This window comes from Pristiophorus japonicus, chromosome 16, assembly GCF_044704955.1.
Source record: "Pristiophorus japonicus isolate sPriJap1 chromosome 16, sPriJap1.hap1, whole genome shotgun sequence".
Classification (NCBI taxonomy): Eukaryota; Metazoa; Chordata; class Chondrichthyes; family Pristiophoridae; genus Pristiophorus; species Pristiophorus japonicus.
This window is the reverse complement of record NC_091992.1, coordinates 128820657-128845836: the sequence shown is the minus strand read 5'-3', so window position 1 is coordinate 128845836 and position 25180 is coordinate 128820657. Positions and strand designations below refer to the sequence as shown.

Below are 25180 nucleotides of genomic sequence, written 5' to 3'. Positions count from 1 at the left end.
TTAATAACAGTAGTTACTGTAGGGTTGATATTTGCACTTCATTTTCCAGTTAAAACCTTTGTCCATAAGCAGCTGGACGACATAAGAGGCGGTAGTATATTTTTATTTGTTCCTGGAATGTGGGTGTTGTTGGCAAAGCCAGCATTTATTGCCCATCCCTAACTGCCCTTGAGGTGGTGGTGGTGAGTCGTCGCCTTGAACCGCTGCAGTCCGTGTGGTGAAGGTACTCCCACAGTGCTGTTAGGGAGTGAGTGCCAGGATTTTGGCTCAGCAACGATGAAGGAACGGCCGATTATATTTCCAAGTCAGGTATATATTCTCTAGTTTTAGTTTCCCCTTGAAGGAGAACTTGCAGATGATGGTATTCCTATGTGCCTGCTGCCCTTTAGCCTTCTAAGTGGTAGAGGTCGTGGGTTTGGGGGGTTCTGCCAAAGAAACCTTGGTGAGTTGATGCCGTGCATCTTGTACACAGTACACACTGCAGACATGTTGCGCTGGTGGTGGAGGGAGTGAATGTTTAAGGTGGTGGATGGGATGCCAGTCAAGCAGGCTGAGTGTGTATAGCCCAAATCTCAGTTTGATGACTTCCCTGACTAGCTTAAACATAGAAACATAGAAACATAGAAAATAGGTGCAGGAGCAGGCCATTCAGCCCTTCTAGCCTGCACCGCCATTCAATGAGTTCATGGCTGAACATGAAACTTCAGTACCCCCTTCCTGCTTTCTCGCCATACCCCTTGATCCCCCGAGTAGTAAGGACTTCACCTAACTCCCTTTTGAATATATTTAGTGAATTGGCCTCAACTACTTTCTGTGGCAGAGAATTCCACAGGTTCACCACTCTCTGGGTAAAGAAGTTTCTCCTCATCTCTCTCCTAAATGGCTTACCCCTTATCCTTAGACTGTGACCCCTGGTTCTGGACTTCCCCAACATTGGGAACATTCTTCCTGCATCCAACCTGTCCAAACCAGTCAGAATTTTAAACGTTTCTATGAGGTCCCCTCTCACTCTTCTGAACTCCAGTGAATACAAGCCCAGTTGATCCAGTCTTTCTTGATAGGTCAGTCCCACCATCCCGGGAATTAGTCTGGTGAATCTTCGCTGCACTCCCTCAATAGCAAGAATGTCCTTCCTCAAGTTAGGAGACCAAAACTGTACACAATACTCCAGGTGTGGCCTCACCAAGGCCCTGTACAACTGTAGCAACACCTCCCTGCCCCTGCACTCAAATCCCCTCGCTATGAAGGCCAACATGCCATTTGCTTTCTTAACCGCCTGCTGTACCTGCATGCCAACCTTCAGTGACTGATGTACCATGACACCCAGGTCTCGTTGCACCTCCCCTTTTCCTAATCTGTCACCATTCAGATAATAGTCTAGCTCTCTGTTTTTACCACCAAAGTGGATAACCTCACATTTATCCACATTATACTTCATCTGCCACGCATTTGCCCACTCACCTAACCTATCCAAGTCACTCTGCAACCTCATAGCATCCTCCTCGCAGCTCACACTGCCACCCAACTTAGTGTCATCCGCAAATTTGGAGATACTACATTTAATCCCCTCGTCTAAATCATTAATGTACAATGTAAACAGCTGGGGCCCCAGCACAGAACCCTGCGGTACCCCACTAGTCACTGCCTGCCATTCTGAAAAGTACCCATTTACTCCTACTCTTTGCTTCCTGTCTGACAACCAGTTCTCAATCCACGTCAGCACACTACCCCCAATCCCATGTGCTCTAACTTTGCACATTAATCTCCTGTGTGGGACCTTGTCGAAAGCCTTCTGAAAGTCCAAATATACCACATCAACTGGTTCTCCTTTGTCCACATTACTGGAAACATCCTCAAAAAATTCCAGAAGATTTGTCAAGCATGATTTCCCTTTCACAAATCCATGCTGACTTGGACCTATCATGTCACCATTTTCCAAATGTGCTGCTATGACATCCTTAATAATTGATTCCATCATTTTACCCACTACTGAGGTCAGGCTGACCGGTCTATAATTCCCTGCTTTCTCTCTCCCTCTTTTTTAAAAAAAGTGGGGTTACATTGGCTACCCTCCACTCGATAGGAACTGATCCAGAGTCAATGGAATGTTGGAAAATGACTGTCAATGCATCCGCTATTTCCAAGGCCACCTCTTTAAGTACTCTGGGATGCAGTCCATCAGGCCCTGGGGATTTATCGGCCTTCAATCCCATCAATTTCCCCAACACAATTTCCCGACTAATAAAGATTTCCCTCAGTTCCTCCTCCTTACTAGACCCTCTGACCCCTTTTATATCCGGAAGGTCGTTTGTGTCCTTCTTAGTGAATACTGAACCAAAGTACTTGTTCAATTGGTCTGCCATTTCTTTGTTCCCCGTTATGACTTCCCCTGATTCTGACTGCAGGGGACCTATGTTTGTCTTTACTAACCTTTTTCTCTTTACATACCTATAGAAACTTTTGCAATCCGCCTTAATGTTCCCTGCAAGCTTCTTCTCGTACTCCATTTTCCCTGCCCTAATTAAACCCTTTGTCCTCCTCTGCTGAGTTCTAAATTTCTCCCAGTCCCCAGGTTCGCTGCTATTTCTGGCCAATTTGTATGCCACTTCCTTGGCTTTAATACTATCCCTGATTTCCCTAGATAACCACGGTTGAGCCACCTTCCCTTTTTTATTTTTACGCCAGACAGGAATGTACGATTGTTGTAATTCATCCATGCGGTCTCTAAATGTCTGCCATTGCCCATCCACAGTCAACCCCTTAAGTATCATTAGCCAATCTATCTTAGCCAATTCACGCCTCATACCTTCAAAGTTACCCTTCTTTAAGTTCTGGACCATGGTCTCGGAATTAACTGTTTCATTCTCCATCCTAATGCAGAATTCCACCATATTATGGTCACTCTTCCCCAAGGGGCCTCGCGCAATGAGATTGCTAATTAATCCTCTCTCATTACACAACACCCAGTCTAAGATGGCCTCCCCCCTAGTTGGTTCCTCGACATATTGGTCTAAAAAAACATCCCTTATGCACTCCAGGAAATCCTCCTCCACCGTATTGCTTCCAGTTTGGCTAGCCCAATCTATGTGCATATTAAAGTCACCCATTATAACTGCTGCACCTTTATTGCATGCACTCCTAATTTCCAGTTTGATGCCCTCCCCAACATCACTACTACTGTTTGGAGGTCTGTACACAACTCCCACTAACGTTTTTTGCCCTTTGGTGTTCTGCAGCTCTACCCATATAGATTCCACATCATCCAAGCTAATGTCTTTCCTAACTATTGCATTAATCTCCTCTTTAACCAGCAATGCTACCCCACCTCCTTTTCCTTTTATTCTATCCTTCCTGAATGTTGAATACCCCTGGATGTTGAGTTCCCAGCCCTGATCATCCTGGAGCCACGTCTCCGTAATCCCAATCACATCATATTTGTTAACATCTATTTGCACAGTTAATTCATCCACCTTATTGCGGATACTCCTTGCATTCAGACTCAAAGCCTTCAGGCTTGTTTTTTTAACACCCTTTGTCCTTTTAGAATTTTGCTGTACAGTGGCCCTTTTTGTTCTTTGCCTTGGGTTTCTCTGCCCTCCACTTTTCTTCATCTCCTTTCTGTCTTTTGCTTTTGCCTCCTTTTTGTCTCCCTCTGTCTCCCTGCATAGGTTCCCATCCCCCTGCCATATTAGTTTAACTCCTCCCCAACAGCACTAGCAAACACTCCCCCTAGGACATTGGTTCCGGTCCTGCCCAGGTGCAGACCGTCCGGTTTGTACTGGTCCCACCTCCCCCAGAACCGGTTCCAATGCCCCAGGAATTTGAATCCCTCCCTGCTGCACCACTGCTCAAGCCACGTATTCATCTGCGCTATCCTGCGATTCCTACTCTGACTAGCACGTGGCACTGGTAGCAATCCCGAGATTACTACTTTTGAGGTCCTACTTTTTAATTTAGCTCCTAGCTCCTTAAATTCTTTTCGTAGGACCTCATCCCTTTTTTTACCTATGTCGTTGGTACCAATGTGCACCACGACAACTGGCTGTTCTCCCTCCCATTTCAGAATGTCCTGCACCCGCTCCGAGACATCCTTGACCCTTGCACCAGGGAGGCAACATACCATCCTGGAGTCTCGGTTGCGGCCGCAGAAACGCCTATCTATTCCCCTCACCATCGAATCCCCTATCACTATTGTGCTCCCAATCTTTTTCCTGCCCTCCTGTGCAGCAGAGCCAGCCACGGTGCCATGAACTTGGCTGCTGCTGCTGCCCTCCCCTGATGAGTCATCCCCCCCCCCCAACAGTACTCAAAGCGGTGTATCTGTTTTGCAGGGGGATGACCACAGGGGATCCCTGCACTATCTTTCTTGCACTGCTCTTCCTGCTGGTCTTCCATTCCCTATCTGGCTGTGGACCCTTCTCCTGCGGTAGGACCAACTCACTACACGTGATACGTCATTCTCAGCATCGTGGATGCTCCAGAGTGAATCCACCCTCAGCTCCAATTCCGCAACGCGGGCCGTCAAGAGCTCGAGGCGGATACACTTCCCACACACGTAGCCCCCAGGGACACTGGAAGTGTCCCCGAGTTCCCACATGGTACAGGAGGAGGATATCACGTGACCGAGCTCGCCTGCCATGCCTTAACCTTAGATACCCTTAAATTGGTAATAACAATGCTAAAGTTCACTTACTGATATAAAAAATAAAAGAAAAGCTACTCACCAATCACCAGCCAATCACTTACCCCATTGGCTGTGACGTCACTTTTTGATTCCTTTCCACTTCTATTTTGCTTTCTCTCCCGCTGTAGCTGCACCGGTACGCTTTTGATAGGTCGCTCCCCTCTCACCAACTGCCGCTGGCTCTCGATCTCCCGCTGGGCTTTTGATAGGTCGCTCCCCTCTCACCAACTGCCGCTGGCTCTCGATCTCCCGCTGGGCTTTTGATAGGTTGCTCATCATAAATAGGAATAGGAACAGGCATAGGCCATTTGGCCCCTTGAGCCTGCTCCACCATTTAATAAGATCATGGCTGATCTGATCATGGACTCGGCTCCACTTCCCTGCCCGTTCCTCATAACCCTTTATTCCCTTATTGCTCAAAAATCTGTATCTCCACCTTAAATTTATTCAATGATCCAACCTCCACAACTCTCTGGGGCAGAAAATTCCATAGGTTTACAACCCTCTGAGAGAAGAAATTCCTCCATCTTTAAATGGGCGGTCCCTTATTCTAAGACTATGTCCCCTAGTTTTAGTTTCCACTATGAGTGGAAATATCCTCTCTGCATCCATCTTGTCGAGCCCCCTCATTATCTTATATATTTCGATAAGATCACCACCTGAACTCCAATGAGTATAGGCCCAACCTATTCAACCTATCTTCATAAGTCAAACCCCTCATCTGTGGAATCAACCTAGTGAACCTTCTCTGAACAGCCTCCAATCCTTCCTTAAATACAGAGACCAAAACTGTATGCAGTACTTGAGGTGTGGCCTCACCAATAACCTGTACAGTTGTAGAAGGACTTCTCTGCTTTTATACTCTTTCTCCCTTGCAATAAAGGCCAACATTCCATTAGCCTTCCTAATTATTTGCTGTACCTGCATACTAACTTTGTGTTTCACGCACAAGGACCCCCAGGTCCCTCTGTACAGCAGCACTTTGGCAGAAAAAATAGAAAAGCAAATTATAATTTAAATGGAGAAAAATTGCAAAGTGGATAACCTCACATTTTCCTACATTATATTCCATCTGCCAATTTTTTTGCCCACTCACTTAGCCTGTCTGTATCCCTTTGCAAATTTTTTTGTGTCCTCACAATTTGCTTTCCCACCCATCTTTGTGTGATCAGCAAACTTGGCTATATTACACCCGGTCCCTTCATCCAAGTCATTAATATAGATTGTAAATAGTTGAGGACCCAGCACCGATCCCTGCGGCACCCCACTAGTTACTGTTTGCCAACTGGAAAATGACCCATTTATCCCAACTCTCTGTTTTCTGTTAGTTAGCCAATCCTCTAGCCGTGCTAATATATCACCCCCAATCCCGTTAACTTTAAACTTGTGTAGTAACCTTTTATCTATTAGTATTAGGCAGTCCCTCATATCGAGGATGACCCGCTTCCACACCAAAAAGGGATGAGTTCACAGGTGTTTCAATGAGGGACCTGACATTCTAGGTTCCGAACTGCATATTGAAGGGTGGAACGTGCCTGTGTGTGGTGGCCGTTGCACACCAGCCACCACACGGGCTTGACAGAGCTAGGTCTTGATCCAGTGGCAAGGGTTAACCAAGACGACTAGAGACCAATCTCTGCTGCACGGACCTAGTGCGCACACGTGCTCCTACTATCCATAGATTGCAGTGTGGGCTGGCCCGTGCTGCCCCCAAACCCTCACCTCTCCTGGGCCCTGATCTCTCGCCGCTCCTCCGCCCCGATCAAAAATGGAGCAGTCACTAACAGGACATCAATTAGTCTCTTATCTTGGAGATGTCAAATATCGACGCACTGTTTGGCACCTTATCGAATGCCTTTTGGAAATCCAAATACACCACATCCACTCGCTCCCCCTTATAGCTTCTATTTTGTTTGAAGGTATTGGCATGTGCTCTTCACCCCAACCCCAGGTCAGTTGTAAGATGGTTAGCAAGCCATTCTCTTGCTGGGCATGGAGTACTGTGCATCCACTTCTGTGGCTTGCATCGCGCGATGGGCTCGCACCCTGTCCTTTCACCTCTGGAAACTAAGTTCAAATTCAGCCCACCGTGACAGGATAAAAGTTTCTTCTTTCCCATTTGCCAAGGTCTTGTGTGAAAGTAAGTCAAATAATTTCAAACAGGTTTTTGTGGTGCAGTTGTGCAGCATAATGATCAGGTGACTGTCTCACTCCTGTTGGATATGGAACAATTGCATAGTGGTGCAATAAGACATGCTCTTGTGAAGCTTACACTAAAGGGCGTTGCTGGGGTAGAGTTGAAAGTTTTTTTTTCCAAAGCACTAGCCAATGCTTGACGATGGGGATAAAAGTGGTGGCTTCCCCTCATCTTTCAATGGGTGCCAAATATTTTCTTGACTTCCATGAAATCCTTAGTCACAGAATAATGTGTGCTATGTGCTTTGACACATCTATCAAAAAAAGTGAACAAGTATAGTATTAATGCTTCGAGAAAACTCCTTGTTAAGTCAGCTTGGCTCAGTTGGTAGCACTCTCACCTCCAAGTCGGCAGGTTATGATTTCAGTCCTGCGGTCAGGCTCAAACACAACCTAGGCCAACCAATCAGTGCAGTGTTGAAGTGCATTTTTGGAGGTGCCTGTGACGAATAGGAGTTCTGTCATAATTAAAACGTTAAAGTCTATATTTTTATAATCTATTTGAAATGTAGTTGGTCACTCTAGCTTTGGTTACCACTAACTTTTTTTTGCACATGCTTGAAAGGATGCATAACATCTGGTATGCAAAATGTCCCTTCAAAGGCATTATTCCTAAGCAAATTATTTTTTATTGCAAAACAAGTAGAAACTGTAAAGCATTGATTGCTTTGTCCTGAAATCAATCAAGCTTAAGGTAAAATGTCTGGTAACCCATGAAGATGTCCTGCAGTCTTTCAACTGAGTGGAATTCGTCACTTTAATTTGATGATTGTTCAAATCCCTTCATGGCCTTGATCCTCCCTATCTTTGCAACCTCCTCCAGCCAATGTTTCCTTTTTAAAATAAATAAATAAATAAAATGTGGGTACACCGTCCATTCAAAATACTGCGCAAACATGGGTTTTCCTATTTAAAAGTCGGTGAGTCAGCTGTGCAGGAGCTTTAAAGGGAACGTTGACTCCAGCCCTCCAATTCTGGTCTTTTGTGCATCCTCGATTTTCATCTCCCCACCATTGCCTGCCGTGCCTTCAGCTGCCTCGGCTCCAAGTTCTGGAATAAACCACTCCACATCTCTACCTTAAAGTCTACCTCTTTGACCAAGCTTTTAATCACCTGCCCCAGTATCTCACTATGTGGCTATGTCAAATTCTGTCTGATAACGCTCCTGTCAAGTGCCTTGGGACTTTTTGCTACATTATAGGAGCTATATAACTGCAAGTTGTTGAGTTTGGAAGATACTTTTTTTTTCTTACCAAGTTTTAAACTCAATAGTGCGAGAGGTATATACCAGACAGCGAAAATCCAATCATTTAAATCTTCTTCCTGTGTGTGGAGGTGGCATGTAGAAACTCCATGATAGTTAGATGAAATCTCAAGTGTAAGGTTTATATCATGGACACTGGTCCAGGCTTGATATTACTAAGAGAGTTAACGAAGGTGAATTTTATTAATTTGTATTCAAAGAGGTGCATGCTAAAAGTTTTTGTAATAAAATGAAAGTTTGATGCATTGATTTTGTTCTACTATTTAACCTATTATTTATTTTTAAACCTGATTCACAGTTCATAGCCCAAGTCACACAGTTTGACTCGAGTATTGTATTCTCCTAGTCTTTGGATAATGGGCGAACAAAGCGAGCTAGTGTCCATTCAGTAAATTATTACTGTAGTAAGAGCTTCTGTTCAACCCATCGGCAATACTGCATTACCAGATATTGTGTGTATAAAGTCACACCCTGGCTCATAGGAAGTGACTTTTACAGTAGAACACGAGGAACTATCAGTTAAAAATGTACCATCGCCATCCTTCAGATGAGATGATAAACTGAAGTGCTGCCTGCCTGTCTGGCTGCACATTAAAAATCCCGTGGCACTGTTCAATGAAGTGCGCTGAATTCTATGTCCTAGCCAACATATTTCCCTCAAACAACACCCTTGATCAACTGACCATTCACCTGCTGTATCTGGGCCTTAATGTGCACAAAATGGCCCATGTAACAGTCACTGCACTTCCAAGTGCTTTGTATGTGAAATGCATGCTAGGTTTTTCTTGCATTTTTTTCTCTTTTGTGCCTGCTAGTTAATTGTTTCACTGGATAATAGCTTCCTAACTATTGCTGTTCAGAATAAACTAGGGTGATTTATGGTCAGTTCAAAATATAGCAACAAGAGCCTTATAAAGATTTTAATGCTAAGATGGCAGCTCTCGACGTAAGATTGGATGGAGATATGTGGAAAGCAAGAAAAACCTGCACTTATGCAGAGCCCAATTATGTGGAGGGGGCTAATTTTTGTTTCGTTTTGGTTGTAGGCAGAATTCTCAAGTTGGAATTGTGTAGCAAAAAGATTAGTTTAATTTTTCCATCTGATTTGTTTTATTTATCTTTACCAGTTTTGTCAAAATTCCTTGCAGTTTTTTAAAAGATTGCCTATTGTAAAGAACAAAATGAGTAAGACAGTGAAATTAATAGCAGACAGGGGAGTTCAGATGATAGACCAGTTTTGTGGTATGAAGTGTGAATTTTATAAAGTGCATTTTAACGTTTCTAATGTGATGTTTAGATTTTCCATAAAACATATTGCTTGTAATTAATGGCGTGTTAAACCAATATCTTTTTTGCCCAGGTATCGACTGCAAACTGTGAAATCCTTAGCAGGTGTCAGCCTTATGTTGCGGTTATTGTGGGCATGCTTACGCTGGGATGACATGGCGGTTAAACCTCCACCTGGAGTCAGCTCTGCACGCACAGGTATGGGAGGCACTAAAGCATCTGTGGTTGCGACTTAAAAGTTGCATTCTTCAGTACCTTTGGTAAAGAGGATCTGCAGCTGTTTGTGTTTTAGCACTATTCTGTTAGCTACGACAAAATAAAAAGTCTTTCTTTGCACGTTGTTCACAACATGGCAAATTTCCACTATGTTGTTGCCCATTAGTTTACTTTTTTAAAAAGTGCTTAAAATATAATGATTTGCAGTAAGAGAAATAACTTGTATTTATATAGTGCCTTTCAGGAAATCCAAAAAATATATATAATGTTCCATTCCTAAGTAGTGGAATCTTGTGAATGCTGTGTGTCAGCAATAAATATATATATAATATATATATATTATATATATATATCAGTGTCCCTAGTCAATAGTGTGGAATTCTGGATGTATGGAGTGACTTCTATAAGGATATTGGTGTGAGAGATTCCAGGCAGTTTTACAGTGAGATGCACAGAATCGTGATGTTTTTTCCTTTTCAAAAATTATATCCCACTACAAATCAGTGAAACTTTCCAGGTCAGCAATGCTGACTGAGACTTAAAGCAAGATTATTATTTTTGCTATCATTTGAAGCTTTTGCATTTGAGATGTAGATTACTACTGCTTGTTTCTAGAGTTCAAATAAACTGGCACTTTTGACCAGAAGGCAGCTTCAAAGCCTCTGCTTGGGTATAACCTGATTTCCGTAAGACTGTATATTGTCATTCAAATGCATATTTTGGGGAATAGATGTCAGTGCAGTTCCATTTTTTCTTAATTGTGCTGAGGACAAATATTCACTTTCACACCAGTTAGTTCTGCACTTTGAGAGGTATGTAAACCGAATAAACCTTTAGAAATGAGTGAGAAAATCAACAATCGCAATTAGCAGCCTGCTTTCATGCTGCCTCAGTGATTAAATACACCACATGGTGAGATGCTGAGAATGTACAAATGGGGAAGATCCCAGAATTAACGTCTTAGCTGGGACAGTAATCAGCGTGCTGCATGCGTCCTTGGTATCCCTGGCTTGTAAATGGGAAGAGAAAGCTCCTAGCCATTAAGAAATTATGCCCGTCAATAAGTATGCACATGTGAATGTCTGTAAGAATAGTATTGGGGCTTCCATGGTCCCGTAGCCCAGCAATATTCACAGTCTAGGTTGATGCATGAGTAATGGCAATATGGGGAGGTATCTGAGGGGTGGCATTGCCCTATTATACTGTATCACAAAAGTTTGGGGGGGGGGGGGAATGGGAGGGGCCTAAATCTATTGAAACTTCCAGCAGAGGTCCTATATATTTTTATATATATATATAAAATTCAGACCATTTTTGGCATTTTTAATCAAGTTAATTGCATAAATGTAGTACAGAAAATAATTTAAATAATTTTTCATGTTTGGTGTTCGAATTTTAAGTGGTGACTCTTGCTTGTTTACGATTAAGATGCCAATTTAAAACTTAATAGACAACAATAAAAACTAAAGATGAACTCACCCATATTATAACTTTGCAGAAACAACAGAAACTGATATCACTACTACTGAGATTATCAAGCGAAGAGATGTTGGTCCTTATGGAATCCGTTCTGAATATTGCATTCGGAAAATTATCTGTCCGATTGGTGTTCCTGAAACCCCTAAAGGTATCGTTCATCGTGGACAAATTTTAAAATGGAATCTAGGGTGTTGTGCCTGTGGAAGGTGTTACTGGTTTTGTTTCAATTTTGGTGCAGAAATTCATTTCTCATCCCTTGGAAGTTTACTTTACTTAAAGACTCTTCTCTCTCGAATCTAATATCAAATTCAATCATGTTATGGTCATTATATGCATGATGTTCCTTCACTCAGATTGATAACTAATTCAGGTTTGTTAATCATCGCCAAACCTACTATAGCCTGTTTCTTTGTCTGTTCTAAAACATTCGTGTTCTCGAAAATTACCCCAAATACATTCTAGAAATGTATTGCTTTTACTACTTGAGTTGTTCTGCTTCTCCTAGTCACTGTGAAAATTAATATATCTCATTGCAACCAAATTGGTTTTGCTGTATGCTTCCTAATCTCCATATTTCTTTTTATTTATACATTTATATATATTTATACATCCCGCCTCACTACATTACTACTACCAGTGGGGGGGGGGGGGGTCTGTAAAAAGTGCTCCTTTGTTGTTCCTCAACTCTACCCATATTGTTTTCACTGCCTGAGCACCCTTGCTGGAATCCCTTCTTTCTACTCCTGTAATTGTGTATTTTATCAATATTGCTACTCTTTTTTTACCCCCTCCCCCCTTCCCTTCCAAGTTTCCCTATCCTTTCTAAAGATTCAAAGCCGTGGATATTTGGCTCCCAATCATGCCCAGCTTGTAGACAGGTCTCTAATGCCTACTACATCATGCCTTTTAAGCTGAATTTGTGCTTGTAACTCTAGTTTTATTTCTTATCCTTTATACATCTCTGCACAGATAACTTATTAGTAACTGCCCCACCCTGCCTATGGACTTCACTTGCATGTTTTGCCTTAGTGCGTAGATTTCCCCTTCCACCCCCTTAGCTAGTTTAAATCCTTCCCCGCTGCCCTATTTACGCTTTCTGTAAGGATAGTGAATTTCACCTTCCATAGTGATTTTCTGCAGTGCTGTACAAAATAACTAGGTTACCTAGGATGCAGACCAACTGTGGCATATTGGTGCAGAGCTAGGCTACCATGCTTGTGAGAACCACATTTTTGAATCATAACCTTGATTGATATTTCAACCGTTGCAGTTTCTATTCAGTGCATTTTTGTAGCTCTTAAAGTGGGCCACTAGATGGAGCTCCTTGTGTTTTTGGAATGCTTTACTTGGGGTTTGGGGGAGTGATGGTGAGCCTTACTCTAACTCGGAGGATGTTACTTGTCAGCTGTAGGAAGAGAAGCATTTGGTGCTAATCATGCCTTGGTCAATTGCCTTAAGGAACAAATTGTAGTCAGAAAAAGAGCAATTTTATGTGATATAAGATTGGGGCAGTTATGATGGTGGATGTTTTTTACGCGTGTGTGTGTATACACAAGTTACTAATTGGTTAACGGTTCAATGATTTTTTTTTTTCTCTTCCCATTTTAAAGAAACTCCAACACCGCAGAGGAAAGGTCTTCGATCTAGTGCTTTACGGCCAAAGAAGATTGAGGCCCCAAAGCAGACTGGTCCAGTTATAATTGAGACCTGGGTCCCAGAGGAAGAGCTGGATTTGTGGGAGATTCGCAGTTTTGCAGAGAGGTAAAACAGACTTGGTTCAAATCTAGGTTTATTCCGTGAAAAATTCAGTACAATCTTAGCACTTGACATCGCCAGTAGAATGCAGCTTATTTTCATTATGGTGCAAAATTATTAAACATTGTTGTTATGGTGAATAGTTGGAAGGTTTGAGAGAAAAGTTGCAGTAGGGAGACATTATTATTGCTTCTTTGGATTTGCTTGTACATCTATTTAATTAGTGTACGGTGAATCTAAAACCAAGTTGGAAGTTTAACATTTGAGATCTGGACAATGTTTCAAGTTCTAAACTTATGCTTCATATGCCTCTCTAAGTAACTTTGCAAAATGTAAAATGTGGTCTGAAATAAAGCTATAGTGCAAAATGTTTTTGTAATTACAACAAGTGTTCAAAACTGTTTAGTGTTTCAATTCCATGCATGCTGGTTTGTTGGAAACAAAAAATAAATGGTTCTGTTATAAAATATTTCATAAATCATAGCTGGTATACCTCCTAACTTTACTGTCTAATCTGGTACATAAATTTCAGCTTCATGTCAACGTTTATAATCTGTAATGGAGGGGGAGGGGAATGAAATTTCAAATTGTACAGAATCTGTAAATGCTTGTCATTGGGCTACTGTGATCTATTTTTGATACCGGGTTGACCAATGCATGTTGAGATAGTGATTTTTAGGATCTCAATCCAACTCTGGTATATTTTTTAAACTGCACAGTAGTAATTGTCCTCAAGGACATTGTTTTAGAACTCTCTCTGACTTGAGTAAAAGAGTAGACTTGATAGGAACATTAATGAAGGATATTTTGTCAGGCTACAATTTAATCTATAATGTTTTATACGCGATCATCGCAGCATAGGGAAAGAAAAGAGTTCATGCTAGCCATCATTTTGTGTTGTGCAAACTGATTGTAAACATGAATGGTGCAATTCACTATTGGAAGAAAAAATGCCCATGTCTTCATGGGTAACCCCTTTAAAATCAGTAGGAGCTTGTATTGTTGAGTAGAAATGCTGCCAATTAAATCTTCGCCGCTAGATAAAAATCCTCTAAATGTATTAAAGTACTTTAGGCAACAGAAGCACTCCTTCATGTACTTCATGTTCATTAAATGAAGTATGAAAATGGAGGCGTTTGTTTTAAGAAAATGGGTGCATGCATCCAAAAGATGTGTGTAGGTAAATTAGTTAGAGAAATTAATAGAATTAAGTAGTAAGTGTGAATATACATTGAAGATTACAAGTTGTTATCTGCAAACAATGAATTTGTTTCTGAGATGATTTTATTTTCTCCCATTCATGTCTGAGGTGGGAATGGAGTAAATTTCAACATGGGCTCGCAGTGCTAGCATCTGGCACTACAAAGTAAGCACAGCAGAGGAAAACTTCAAAAGAGCATCAGTATGATGCTCCTCATTTGTTGGTTGTAAGGGTTCCTTGTGAACTGAGTTTGCTCAGTCCAGTTTCTGGCTGATTCTTTGCATCAAATCACAAAAAAAACTATAACTTTGTTTTTGGTCATATATTTAACTTGGTCTGTTCTAGGGTGGAAAAGGAGAAGGCACAGGCTGCTGAGCAACTAGCAAAGGTTAGTGAGCAGAAGAAGTCCGAAGAGTTCAAGGCCCAACTCGAGGCCCAACTTAAGCAGCAGCGCTTGGCTGCTCAGCAGGTGGGAAGGCATGAAGTTTCCTAGTCCCACCTGTCATTAAATTGCATTGAATTTAACTTTGATTTTGAAAGGATTGTAGACTCTTTAATTTTTCAGACTTTAGGATGTTGGAGGAAGGGGATAGTTACTCCCATGTTTGAATGCTAGGATAGTTCTTACAGAGGTATTAACATTTTTAGGATATTGCTGTAAAATATTGAATGTTGTTCTGCGGAAGAGCTTTTCGATTCCAGACTTCTGTGGGTTATGTAGAAAACTGTTAAAATTTTAAACAAACATTCTTTGTCTTTGGTGTTAGATTATTTTTGTTATATCTGGCCCTTTTTATAAATATAAATTGTAAGTATTCTGTTCCATCCTCCCATAGGAGTTTAGGAATCTATCCAGTGGCTTGTGTGCTTTTTAAGCACAGTTACTAATTGAAAAATTCTAATTCTCGCAGCACGGGGTGATGCGTTTCTGAAATAATGTGCAAAGCTTTTGTCACTGAAGGGAGAAGAGTCTTGCATGGTTTCCATCAGAACGAACCAACAATGCATTTGTTTGTAAATGATGTCACTGCATCATGTATCTGAAAATAAGCAAAACTGTTTACTAAATTCTTACATAAGGTTGATGCCTTTTTGTTACATTTATTATTGTATACCTTCTGGTACACTGGACAGATCCCCATTTGTTGGTTTAACCTGTTTAATCTTATGCTTTGGCAATGTTCCAGTCTAGAGTTTTTCAACAACATTCTCGCTGATAGATTTAGTTTTTTTTTAAAGCTAACTCTGGAATAAGAGCATTCACAGCATCTTGTGGTATCTTCCTGCAATATAAATAATATGTAAAAATACAGGCTACAAAAACAGTAAATCTAATTTGCTCCCTTTTTGTTGGGCAGTTGTCCTCAAACTGATGAGAGACATTTCTTACTCTTGAATGCAGTTCAGCCTATTCATTATAACTTCTATATTTGGTACTTATGGACTTGATTTGTTACATTTTCACCAGATTTTTTTGTTGTTTTTGCACCATTTGCCATAAAGTGGTGTTGGGTTTTATCATGATGCGTTTTAGTGAGAAATGTTCCTTGTGCATATTATAAAAGGAAGTCTGCTGCTTTACTGAGCATGCTATCTGATTTACTTTATTTGAAAAAAAGTGGTGGATGTGGGTAGGTATTATAATTATTAGCCAGTTGCATAATATTGGCACCATTGTCATCAAATTATGCGGCACATTGAAAATCATTTTTTTAGCACCCAACTGCAGTGTCACTGCAGCTGGTTCTTTTTAAAACAAAAACTTATTTAACTTCCATATCATTTAATGAAAAAAAGTATAGTTGCAATATATATGGCAACCTTTCATGCTATCTTTCCAGCCATTTCTCAAACACTAATATCGCAGTTACCACCTCGACCTATGGTTTTGGTACTTTTGTTTTAACGCTTCTTAAAATTCAGGCATTTTTATCTCTTCAGTAAACATAGAATGCCATAAGATTTTCAGAATGCATGTGCCATAAACCACTTCCAAATCAGTTATCGAATATTGGTTTGCGAATATCAAAACAATAAAGCTGGATGCATTTTAAGTGATGGCGGTGATCCCAAATTAATTGAGTTCACATAAATCGCAAAAATCAAAAGATGATAAATATTTCTCAGTGTGCCATAGTCTACAAATGTCCAGTTATAATAATTCTAATTTAAGTTTTAATGCCCGTAAGATCATTTGGAAATGTTTTGAATGCCCATCATAAATGCAATGTTGGTCGTGACATTGCAGTTTAATGTTCTGCAATCCATATGTATAAAAGGTGAGGATTAATTTGTACATTTCATCTCATTGTATACCTGTTCTGAGAATACATCTGAGGATGGGAATATTGCCATGTATCATGTTTCATTTTTATGTTGGTACTGTGTTGAAGACCGTTTGTAACTTTTATTGTACCTTAACAGAAGCGTCTTGAGCAGCAAAAACTATCTACCACGCCTAATTCTGCTGCCGCTGCCTCTACAACCAACAGTACTGCTACCACTATTGCCACTCCCCAGAAGTTAATAGTAGGCTCCTTGGCAGGACAGGTCTCTCCAGGAACAAAAGTGGTATTTACCACTAAAGTGGGTTCACCAACTACAGTGACATTCCAGCCAAACAAGAATTTTCAGCAGAGTTTTGCTACCTGGATCAAGCAGGGCCAGACTGGGACAGGTATGTATCTCCGTGGATGCAGCGCATTGGTATTCGAGAGAATGAGCGATAAAGGAATGTGATCACGAGTGCGATTGCATGCACAGCAAGTTCCTAATCTCAGCAGTGCCACCCAGCAGAAGCTAGGTTCTTCTCCACTGAAATGAGGTGGAAAATCAGATAACTTAATTTATTTTAAGAGTATTTTTTGTTTTAATAGTGCTAATGACTTCATCAAGAAAACAGGCTGGTGGAAATTCTGAATTAGAGAGAACTAGATTAACATCAGTTTAGATTCTGTTAACCTGGAAGGCTGCAATGTCACTTTTTACCTATTAGTTTTGCTCCTTCACATTGCTGGATCTGGCAGCTTCACTAATCCAGTTCGTTCAATACCCTCAGCACTCACAGTTTGACAAAAAGATACATACTTTGTCTTTTTGACAGCATATTGTGAATGCCCCTTATAAATGCAATGTTGCAGTTTAATGTTCAGTATACCCGGTTAATTAGTATAATGGTGCCATATGGTACGGAGCCACACAGACCCAGTTTAACTGACATAAAAACAGAAAATGCTGGAAATACTCAGCAGATCAGGCAGCATTTGTAGAAAGCGAAACAGAGTTAACATTTCAGGTCAGTGACCTTTCATCAGAACTGTACAGCAAGTTCTGATCTCTCTTGGCATTGTGTCGAGGGTCATGCAATTGGCTTCTGTCACAGGGCTGAGGGGGGAAATTGGACAAAGTTCCATCACTTGATCACTATCCAGTGGTCACTGCTTAAAAGCGCATCTTTATGTGCATCAAGCGCAGACCTGGAAAATAAATGCTACTTTTCTTAAAGATAACTTTTTTTAAAGTCCTGCATTAAAATAAGTACTTGATTTTTGTAGGCGGTTGGTCAGTATATTAAAATAACATTTTTAATCGATTTACCATAATCCATTTCTTTGTTTAGCCACTAGATAGGCATAAATCTCTCACACAGACCTTTTCAGTAAATGACTTGCCTATTTGTTTAGTTTTAATCTAATTTTATTCAGAATTTTAATACTAGCCGAGTTTTGATTTAGTCATATGAAAGTTCAACAACTGGCTCCTCTCCTCATTTGAGACCTGTTCACGAGTGTAAGTCTCAGAAGGTGAACAAAGCAATGAAAGCCTAAGTGTTCTTTATTTCTCTCGCTGTCCATTTTCTGCTAGTCACCAGCACAGTTGCTACCACAGGTACCACCATTGCCACCACGGGTCAGACGTTCCAGATCACAGGCAGTCCAGTAACCATGACGGGCAAGGTGATAACTGCCAAGCTTCCACTCCCCGCGAACAGCAAAATCCTCACCGTCAACGTGCCAACCACTCAAGGAGGTAGGGTGGAGTGTGTGTTATTGCATAATTTGTGTTATGGAGTGCCCGGTAGCTTAAAATGTGCATCAGTGTCTGCCGGAATATAACTAATGCTCCAAAATCTGTGCTTTAATGTATCTATAGCTTGCTATTCATTATTGTGTGTTCTCCATTTTTCTCCCATTTGTTTTTAACTTTATACACTGAACTTTGCATTAGTTGGTAAAACTGCTGACTTCTCTCTGATATCTGACAGCAGCAAGTAATAGAGTGGGGCGACCTGCAGTGCTAGCCCTGTTTATCTTAATTTACCAAAGAATGGCAGCTCTACTCTGGCAGGAGAAGGAAGGGTGAACCTCCATTTGAATGTCACCAGAAGGTGTATTTCAAACTTGAGTTTGCAAGTCTCCAGTACAGTGTATTAATACATCTTGCAATTGTGATTGGAAAATCCAGAATTTCTAAGCAGAGCACACAAAAAACCATAAACTTGGGCTTTAGTCATTGCTGCATTGTTAATATGGACCTATGATATTAGGCTGCTGGTCCAGGCTTAGTATTAGTACTCAATGTATATTTGAATACCAACTCCAGGCGCTAGAAATTGGTCTTTTGGCGATAGCGGTATTTTTTTCGTCATTTTTCGCCAAAAATACCGCTATTTTTTAAAGACATAAAATTGGCAACAAAATGCTCCCGATAGCAAAAATCGGCGTTGCACGAGGATTCGTGGTGGAAAACGCGGTCCTCGCCAACTTTAGTCCGAGGCCGATTACCACTAAAAAGGCAGGCCCTGGGAAGGGGGAAGAAACACACACACAAATTGCAAAAAATAAAAAATCACAAAACATTTTCAAGACCCTGAACTAAGTAATCGCTGCGAAAGAATTAAAAAATAAAAACTTTAACTTACCTTTTTTGCAGGTGTTCATACTTAACACTGTTTTTGGGGCTGCAACGCAAGTTTTTCTCGGGTGTTTTTTTCCGCCCAGAATATGGGTGCCCCGAACTGCTAATTTAAAGCGATATTGCTTTTTTTCGTCTTGCACAACGGCGGTCCGCTTTTCAGCGGTATTTCAAAACCGCCGGCGCACAACTTTGGCCAATTTAGGTGAACACTTTTTACCGTCAGGGTGAAATATCGCTGAAAAAAACGGGCGCAAGGCTGGCCAATTTCTAGCCCCAGGAGTTTTTACTCAAGCTACTAATTACAGTTGTATAACACATTCAGAATCACTGCAAAATGCTTTCACTTGCTGCAAGTGGTGCCAACTTGTTAAAGTTTAAGTTTGAAAGCTCAAAGGCATTCCAGCTGACTGCTTCGGCTCCTTTTTATAAAAGGGAAGAGCAAGTGGAAAATTCGACTCACTGGCACGTGCATGAAGTATGCATATGTAGAACTCTGCTTTCGCTTGAACATAAATGCTATTTGATGGCAAAGCTCTCAAATCATACTGGTGTAAAACCCGTTGGTGCAGTACAACTGCATTTTTACATGCAGGCTAATTTCTGAAGAGTAGTGTTCCTTTTGAAATCACACAAAGTGGATCATTGCAATACAGCATAGGGCAGCAGTATTCTGTACAATATTTCATTCAGTGCTCAGAACCACGCCATGAAGAACCTGGATTTTTCCAACAGGCAGTGTCTGGAAAGGTTGCATTTTCCCCCTGACACAGTCAGAGCCATGCCAGCTGTTGGAATCTGACTTTGCACCAGAGGCACTGCTTTGTCTGTAGCTGTGAAGGTGACAACAGAACTTTTATACATTCGGATGCTTCCAGGCATTGGTGACGGTAGTCACATCAGAAAAACCTCTACCAAGTGGATGGAATCTACAAATGCAAAGCGCCATTGATGCAGGAAAGGAATTGATTCCCTAAATATCCAGCCTGTGAGCAGTGCTGGCACGTCTTTATGCATGTCCCATCTACGTTACTTACTGTGCCACCTAACTTAATGTCATCAGCAAGCTTGGATGTACAGCTGTCTCTTCATTTACTGAAGTCATTCATAAATATAGTGAAATGCTGAGGCTCCAGTACAAATCCCTCACATGCCCTTTACAAATGCATTCTGGCTTGCTCTGATCAGTTCATATTTGGCGAAGTTATCAATCACTCTGTCCCTCATAACAGATGATCGTAACTTCCCCACAACAGACATTAGACTAATAGTTCTACATATTCAGTTTATGCAATATCCCTTTGCCCTGAAACACAATCTAGCGACACGTGTTTGCAGCTGTTTTAATAATATAACATTATCATTTGCATCGATGGTGATTGTAATTGGTGCATATCGAATGTCTCTGCCCTTTTTTTGTAGGTGTAGTTCAGGTGCAGCAGAAGGTTCTGGGAATCATTCCGTCAGGCACTACTTCCAGTCAGCAAACCTTTACTTCATTCCAGCCAAGGGGCACCACTGTAACTCTCAGACAGAATGCACCGGGTACAACAACCACAACTCAGCAGGTTCAGGTATTTATTCTTTTTTACTATTACTTTACATCAGCATGCAAATATGATATATGAAGTGATACTTCTATTTCTCACCAGTGTGGGACTTGCAGAGCTCTGAACTAATTGTTATAGGTTCCAAATCGGGTATCCCTGATTTTAAACTATTTAATTTACTTCCCCTAGACCTGATAGCCTGCATCCTAGGGTCTTAAAAGAAGTGGCTGCAGAGATCGTGGATGCATTGGTTGTAATCTACCAAAATTCCCTGGATTCTGGAGAGGTACCAGCGGATTGGAAAACCACAAATGTAACGCCCCTATTTAAGAAAGGAGGAGACAGAAAGCAGGAATCTATAGACCAGTTAGCCTAACATCTGCCATTGGGAAAAAGCTGGAGTCCATTATTAAGGAAGTAGTAGCAGGTCATTTAGAAAATCATAATAGTCAAGCAGTCATGGTTTTATGAAAGGGAAATCATGTTTGACAAATTTGCTGGAGTTCTTTGAGGATGTAATGAGCAGGGTGGATAAAGGGGAACTAGTAGATGTATTTGGATTTCCAGAAGACATTTGATAAAGTGCTACATAAAAGGTTACTGCACAAGATAAGAGCTCACGGGGTTGGGGGTAATATATTAGCATGGATAGAGGATTGGCTAACTAACAGAAAACAGAGAGTCAGGATAAATGGGTCATTTTCCGGTTGGCAAACTGTAACTAGTGGGGTGCCATAGGGATCAGTGCTGGGACCCCAACTACTTACACTCTATTAATAACTTGGATGAAGGGACCAAGTATAATGTAGCCAAATTTGCTGCTGATACAAAGATAGGTGGGAAAGTAAGTTGTGAGGAGGACGCAAAGAACCTGCAAAAGGATATAGATAGGCTAAGTGACTGGGCAAACATTTGGCAGATGGAGTATAATGTGGGAAAATGTGAAGTTATCCACTTTGGTAGGAAAAATAAAAAAGCAAATTACTATTTAAATGGGGAGAGATTACAAAATGCTGAGGTACAGAGGGATCTAGGTGTTCTTGTACATGAAACATTAAAAAGTTAGCATGCAGGTACAGCAAGTAATTAGGAAGGCAAATGAAATGTTGGCCTTTATTGCAAGGGGGATGGAGTATAAAAGTAGGGTAGTCCTACAATTGTATAGGGCATTGGTGTGACCACGCCTGGAATACTGCGTACAGTTTTGGTCTCCTTATTTAAGGGGGAATATACTTGCATTGGAAGCAGTTCAGAGAATGTTCACAAGGTTGATTCCTGAGATGAAGGGGTTGTCTTATGAAGAAAAGTTGAGCATGTTGGGCCTGTACTCATTGAAGTTTAGAAGAATGAAAGGTGTTCTTATTGAAACGCATAAGATTCTGAGGGGGCTTGACAGGGTAGATGCAGAGAGGATGTTTCCCCTCATGGGGGAATCTAGAACTAGGGGTCGCCCATTTAAAATGGAAATGAGGAGGAAATTCTTCTGAGGGTTGTGACTCTGTGGAATTCCCTACCTCAGAGCTGTGGCGTCTGGGTCATTGAATGTATTTAAGGTAGAGATAGACAGATTTTTGAATGATAAGGGAGTCAAGGGTTATGGGGAACGGCAGGGAAGTGGAGTTGAGGCCAAAATCAGATCAGCCATGATCTTATTGAATGGCAGAGTGGGCTTGAGGGGCTGCTCCTGCTCCCATTTCTTATGTTCTTAGGCTTCCTGGATTTTGATAACTGACCACTCACTTCACAAAGGGCTGGCCAGTCATACACATGACTGAACCAATCATGCAGCATTGTTATGTTAGAATTATACAACTCAGTACTTCTCTCAAGCCTGTAACCTTGGAGACAAATGACCAAACACCTCAACATTTGTATCGTTTTAGGCTGGGGACATGTAGCTGCTGCTGATTTTTCAACTCGTTAGCATTGTAAAAATAGTTAATTATTACACTACATACTTATTTAGTGATATGCGTCCCCAGGGTCAGACAGTTCTGGAACTTTTTCCAGGTTAGTGTGAAATAATGCCCCCCACCCACCCCATTAAAATGAATGGCGCCACCTCTGGGATGTCAGTAACTCCTGAAAACATATTGCAAAGTATTTTGAAGAAAAATACTTCTGGCCGCCTTTTCCCCCGTCTAAGGCTGTTTCAGATCCAACTCCTCTATTTTGGTGTCTCTCTTTACTTAAGAGCCACTAAAGTGCCATCTATTGTGTCCATTCATCATTTCCCCTTCCAGTATCGCAGCCCTGTAAATCGGTGATCACAGGCATTGACTGCTTTGGTGTTGGTCACTTTGGTACCATCTCGACAAGGCTGGCCTCTTTGACACTGATCAAACTAGATTCTATTTTCTTCATAATAGATAAGCTCTAATGGCTTCTTCAGCTACAGCATTAAATGGAGTTACAGTTAAGTGTTTATTGCATTGGATGTGTATGCCTTTATAGCAGGTCTAATCTACCAACATAACTCCACATTCCGCGGATTGCCACTTTCCCTCCTACATCCGAAGAAAATTTGGGATGTTGGGCTTTTGTCAAGGTCCCACACAAGAGATTAGTGTGCAAAATTAAAGCACATGGTATTGGGGGTAATGTATTGACGTGAATAGAAAACTGGTTGGCAGACAGGAAGCAGAGAGTCAGAATAAACGGGTCCTTTTCAGAATGGCAGGCAGTGACCAGTGGGGTGCCGCAGGGTTCAGTGCTGGGACCCCAGCTCTTTACAATATACATCAATGATTTAGATGAAGGAATTGAATGTAATATCTCCAAGTTTGCAGATGACACTAAGCTGGATGGCAGTGTGAGCTGTGAGGAGGATGCTAAGAGGCTGCAGGATGATTTGGACAGGTTAGGTGAGTGGGCAAATGCATGGCAGATGCAGTATAATGTGGATAAATGTGAGGTTATCCACTTTGGTGGCAAAAGCAGGAAGACAGAATATTATCTGAATGGTGACAGATTAGGAAAAGGGGAGGTGCAACGAGACCTGGGTGTCATCGTATATCAGTCATTGAAGGTTGGCATGCAGGTACAGCAGGCGGTGAAGAATGCAAATGGCATGTTGGCCTTCATAGCTAGAGGATTTGAGTATAGGAGCAGGGAGGTCTGACTGCAGTTGTACAGGGTCTTGGTGAGGCCACACCTCGAATATTGTGTTCAGTTTTGGTCTCCTAATCTGAGGAAGGACGATCTTGCTATTGAGGGAGTGCAGCGAAGGTTCACCAGACTGATTCCTGGGATGGCAGGACTGAGATATGAGGAGAGACTGGATCAACTGGGCTTGTATCCACTGGCGTTTAGAAGAATGAGAGGGGATCTCATAGAAACGTATAAAATTCTGACGGGATTGGACACGTAAGAGGCAGGAAGAATGTTCCCGTTGCTGGGGAGTTCCAGAACCAGGGGTAAGCCATTTATGACCGAGATGAGGAGAAACGTCTTCACTCAGAGAGTGGTCAACCTGTGGATTCTCTACCGCAGAAAGTTGTTGAGGCCAGTTCGTTAGATATATTCAAAAGGGAGTTAGATATGGCCCTATCGGCCAAAGGAATCAAGGGGTATGGAGAGAAAGCAGGAAAGGGGTACTGAGGTTGAATGATCAGCCATGATCTTATTGAATGACGGTGCAGGCTCGAAGGGCTGAATGGCCTGCTCCTGCACCTAATTTCTATGTTTCTATGTTACAACTAAAAGCAATTTCCACCTCCCCAGACTACTATACCCTGACCAGAGGTCTACGGCTCTATTCCAGAATTTGAGATGACCACGAGACTTGACTGGGATCAGAAGTAAATTCTTGAATGCCTCCCATGCACACTAATCAGTTGGAAGTGGTTCTTGTGGCATCTAATCTCATGTATATTTGGATGTTCCTCAGACAGCTTCAGTTGAGTTCAGACTTGCAGTTCACACAGCCTTGTTCATCCTGTCACAATCAAAATAGTTATTAGACATTTTTTAAGCTCATTTGCCTTGTGGGTTGCTGGGGAAGGGGCGGGGGGAGAAGAATCAACAAATGTTACATCATTTCAGTGGCTCGATGGAAGTTGGCTGGTTTTGATGTGTTTTATTTTGTTAGGCAATGGCTCTAAGAATTTGGAAGAGTTCCTTTGTGCACATGCTCAGGTGATCCTGTGCTTTGGCATTTGTATTACCGTTTGGAAATTAATATACTTTCATATTTTACTTGTTTTATGCCAGGTTCTCACAACAGGAGGAGCGACACAGATACGTCCTGGTGTTACGGTTATAAGAGCACCTTTTCAGCAGACTGCAGCCCTTGGGAAAACCATTATCCGTACGCCTTTGATGGTGCAGCAAGGCATACTCCCAGCCAGTAGGTTCACCTTTTGTACTTCTCAAATTGCCAGTGTGATACATCAAGCGATCCATTAGTACTTCCCATCAATTATGCAGGCTCAGTCATCTGTTCTGTTTTTGTCTTGTTGTCATCTCTCTCATTTTGCACTGTTGATGGTCCTATTGCAGCTTTGTGGCTCTCCTCTACTTCACCTGTAGGTGAACAAACCTGCTGCAACATGAGTCTTGGGGCTTGACTTTGTTTTCATAATCCACTAGCTCTGAGTTGGGATGAAATTAGTAGAAAAGAAATTAAAAGTTTA

General features: G+C 41.5%; 1 protein-coding gene across 11 annotated transcripts in view; it reads left to right on the top strand.

The window, feature by feature from the left end:
- Positions 1 to 25180, top strand: part of bptf (bromodomain PHD finger transcription factor) — a 144573-nt gene that overhangs the window by 85706 nt on the left and 33687 nt on the right. For 7 of the 11 annotated variants that reach the window (XM_070857879.1, XM_070857874.1, XM_070857878.1 and 4 more), the window contains 8 exons: positions 9505 to 9629; positions 11146 to 11274; positions 12737 to 12887; positions 14428 to 14551; positions 16507 to 16759; positions 17947 to 18111; positions 20419 to 20570; positions 24759 to 24894. In XM_070857879.1, the coding sequence (XP_070713980.1) occupies positions 9505 to 9629; positions 11146 to 11274; positions 12737 to 12887; positions 14428 to 14551; positions 16507 to 16759; positions 17947 to 18111; positions 20419 to 20570; positions 24759 to 24894 (1235 nt within the window). The remainder of the gene's footprint in view (positions 1 to 9504; positions 9630 to 11145; positions 11275 to 12736; positions 12888 to 14427; positions 14552 to 16506; positions 16760 to 17946; positions 18112 to 20418; positions 20571 to 24758; positions 24895 to 25180) is intronic. The other 4 variants (XM_070857881.1, XM_070857880.1, XM_070857875.1 and 1 more) reach the window with 2 other exon arrangements.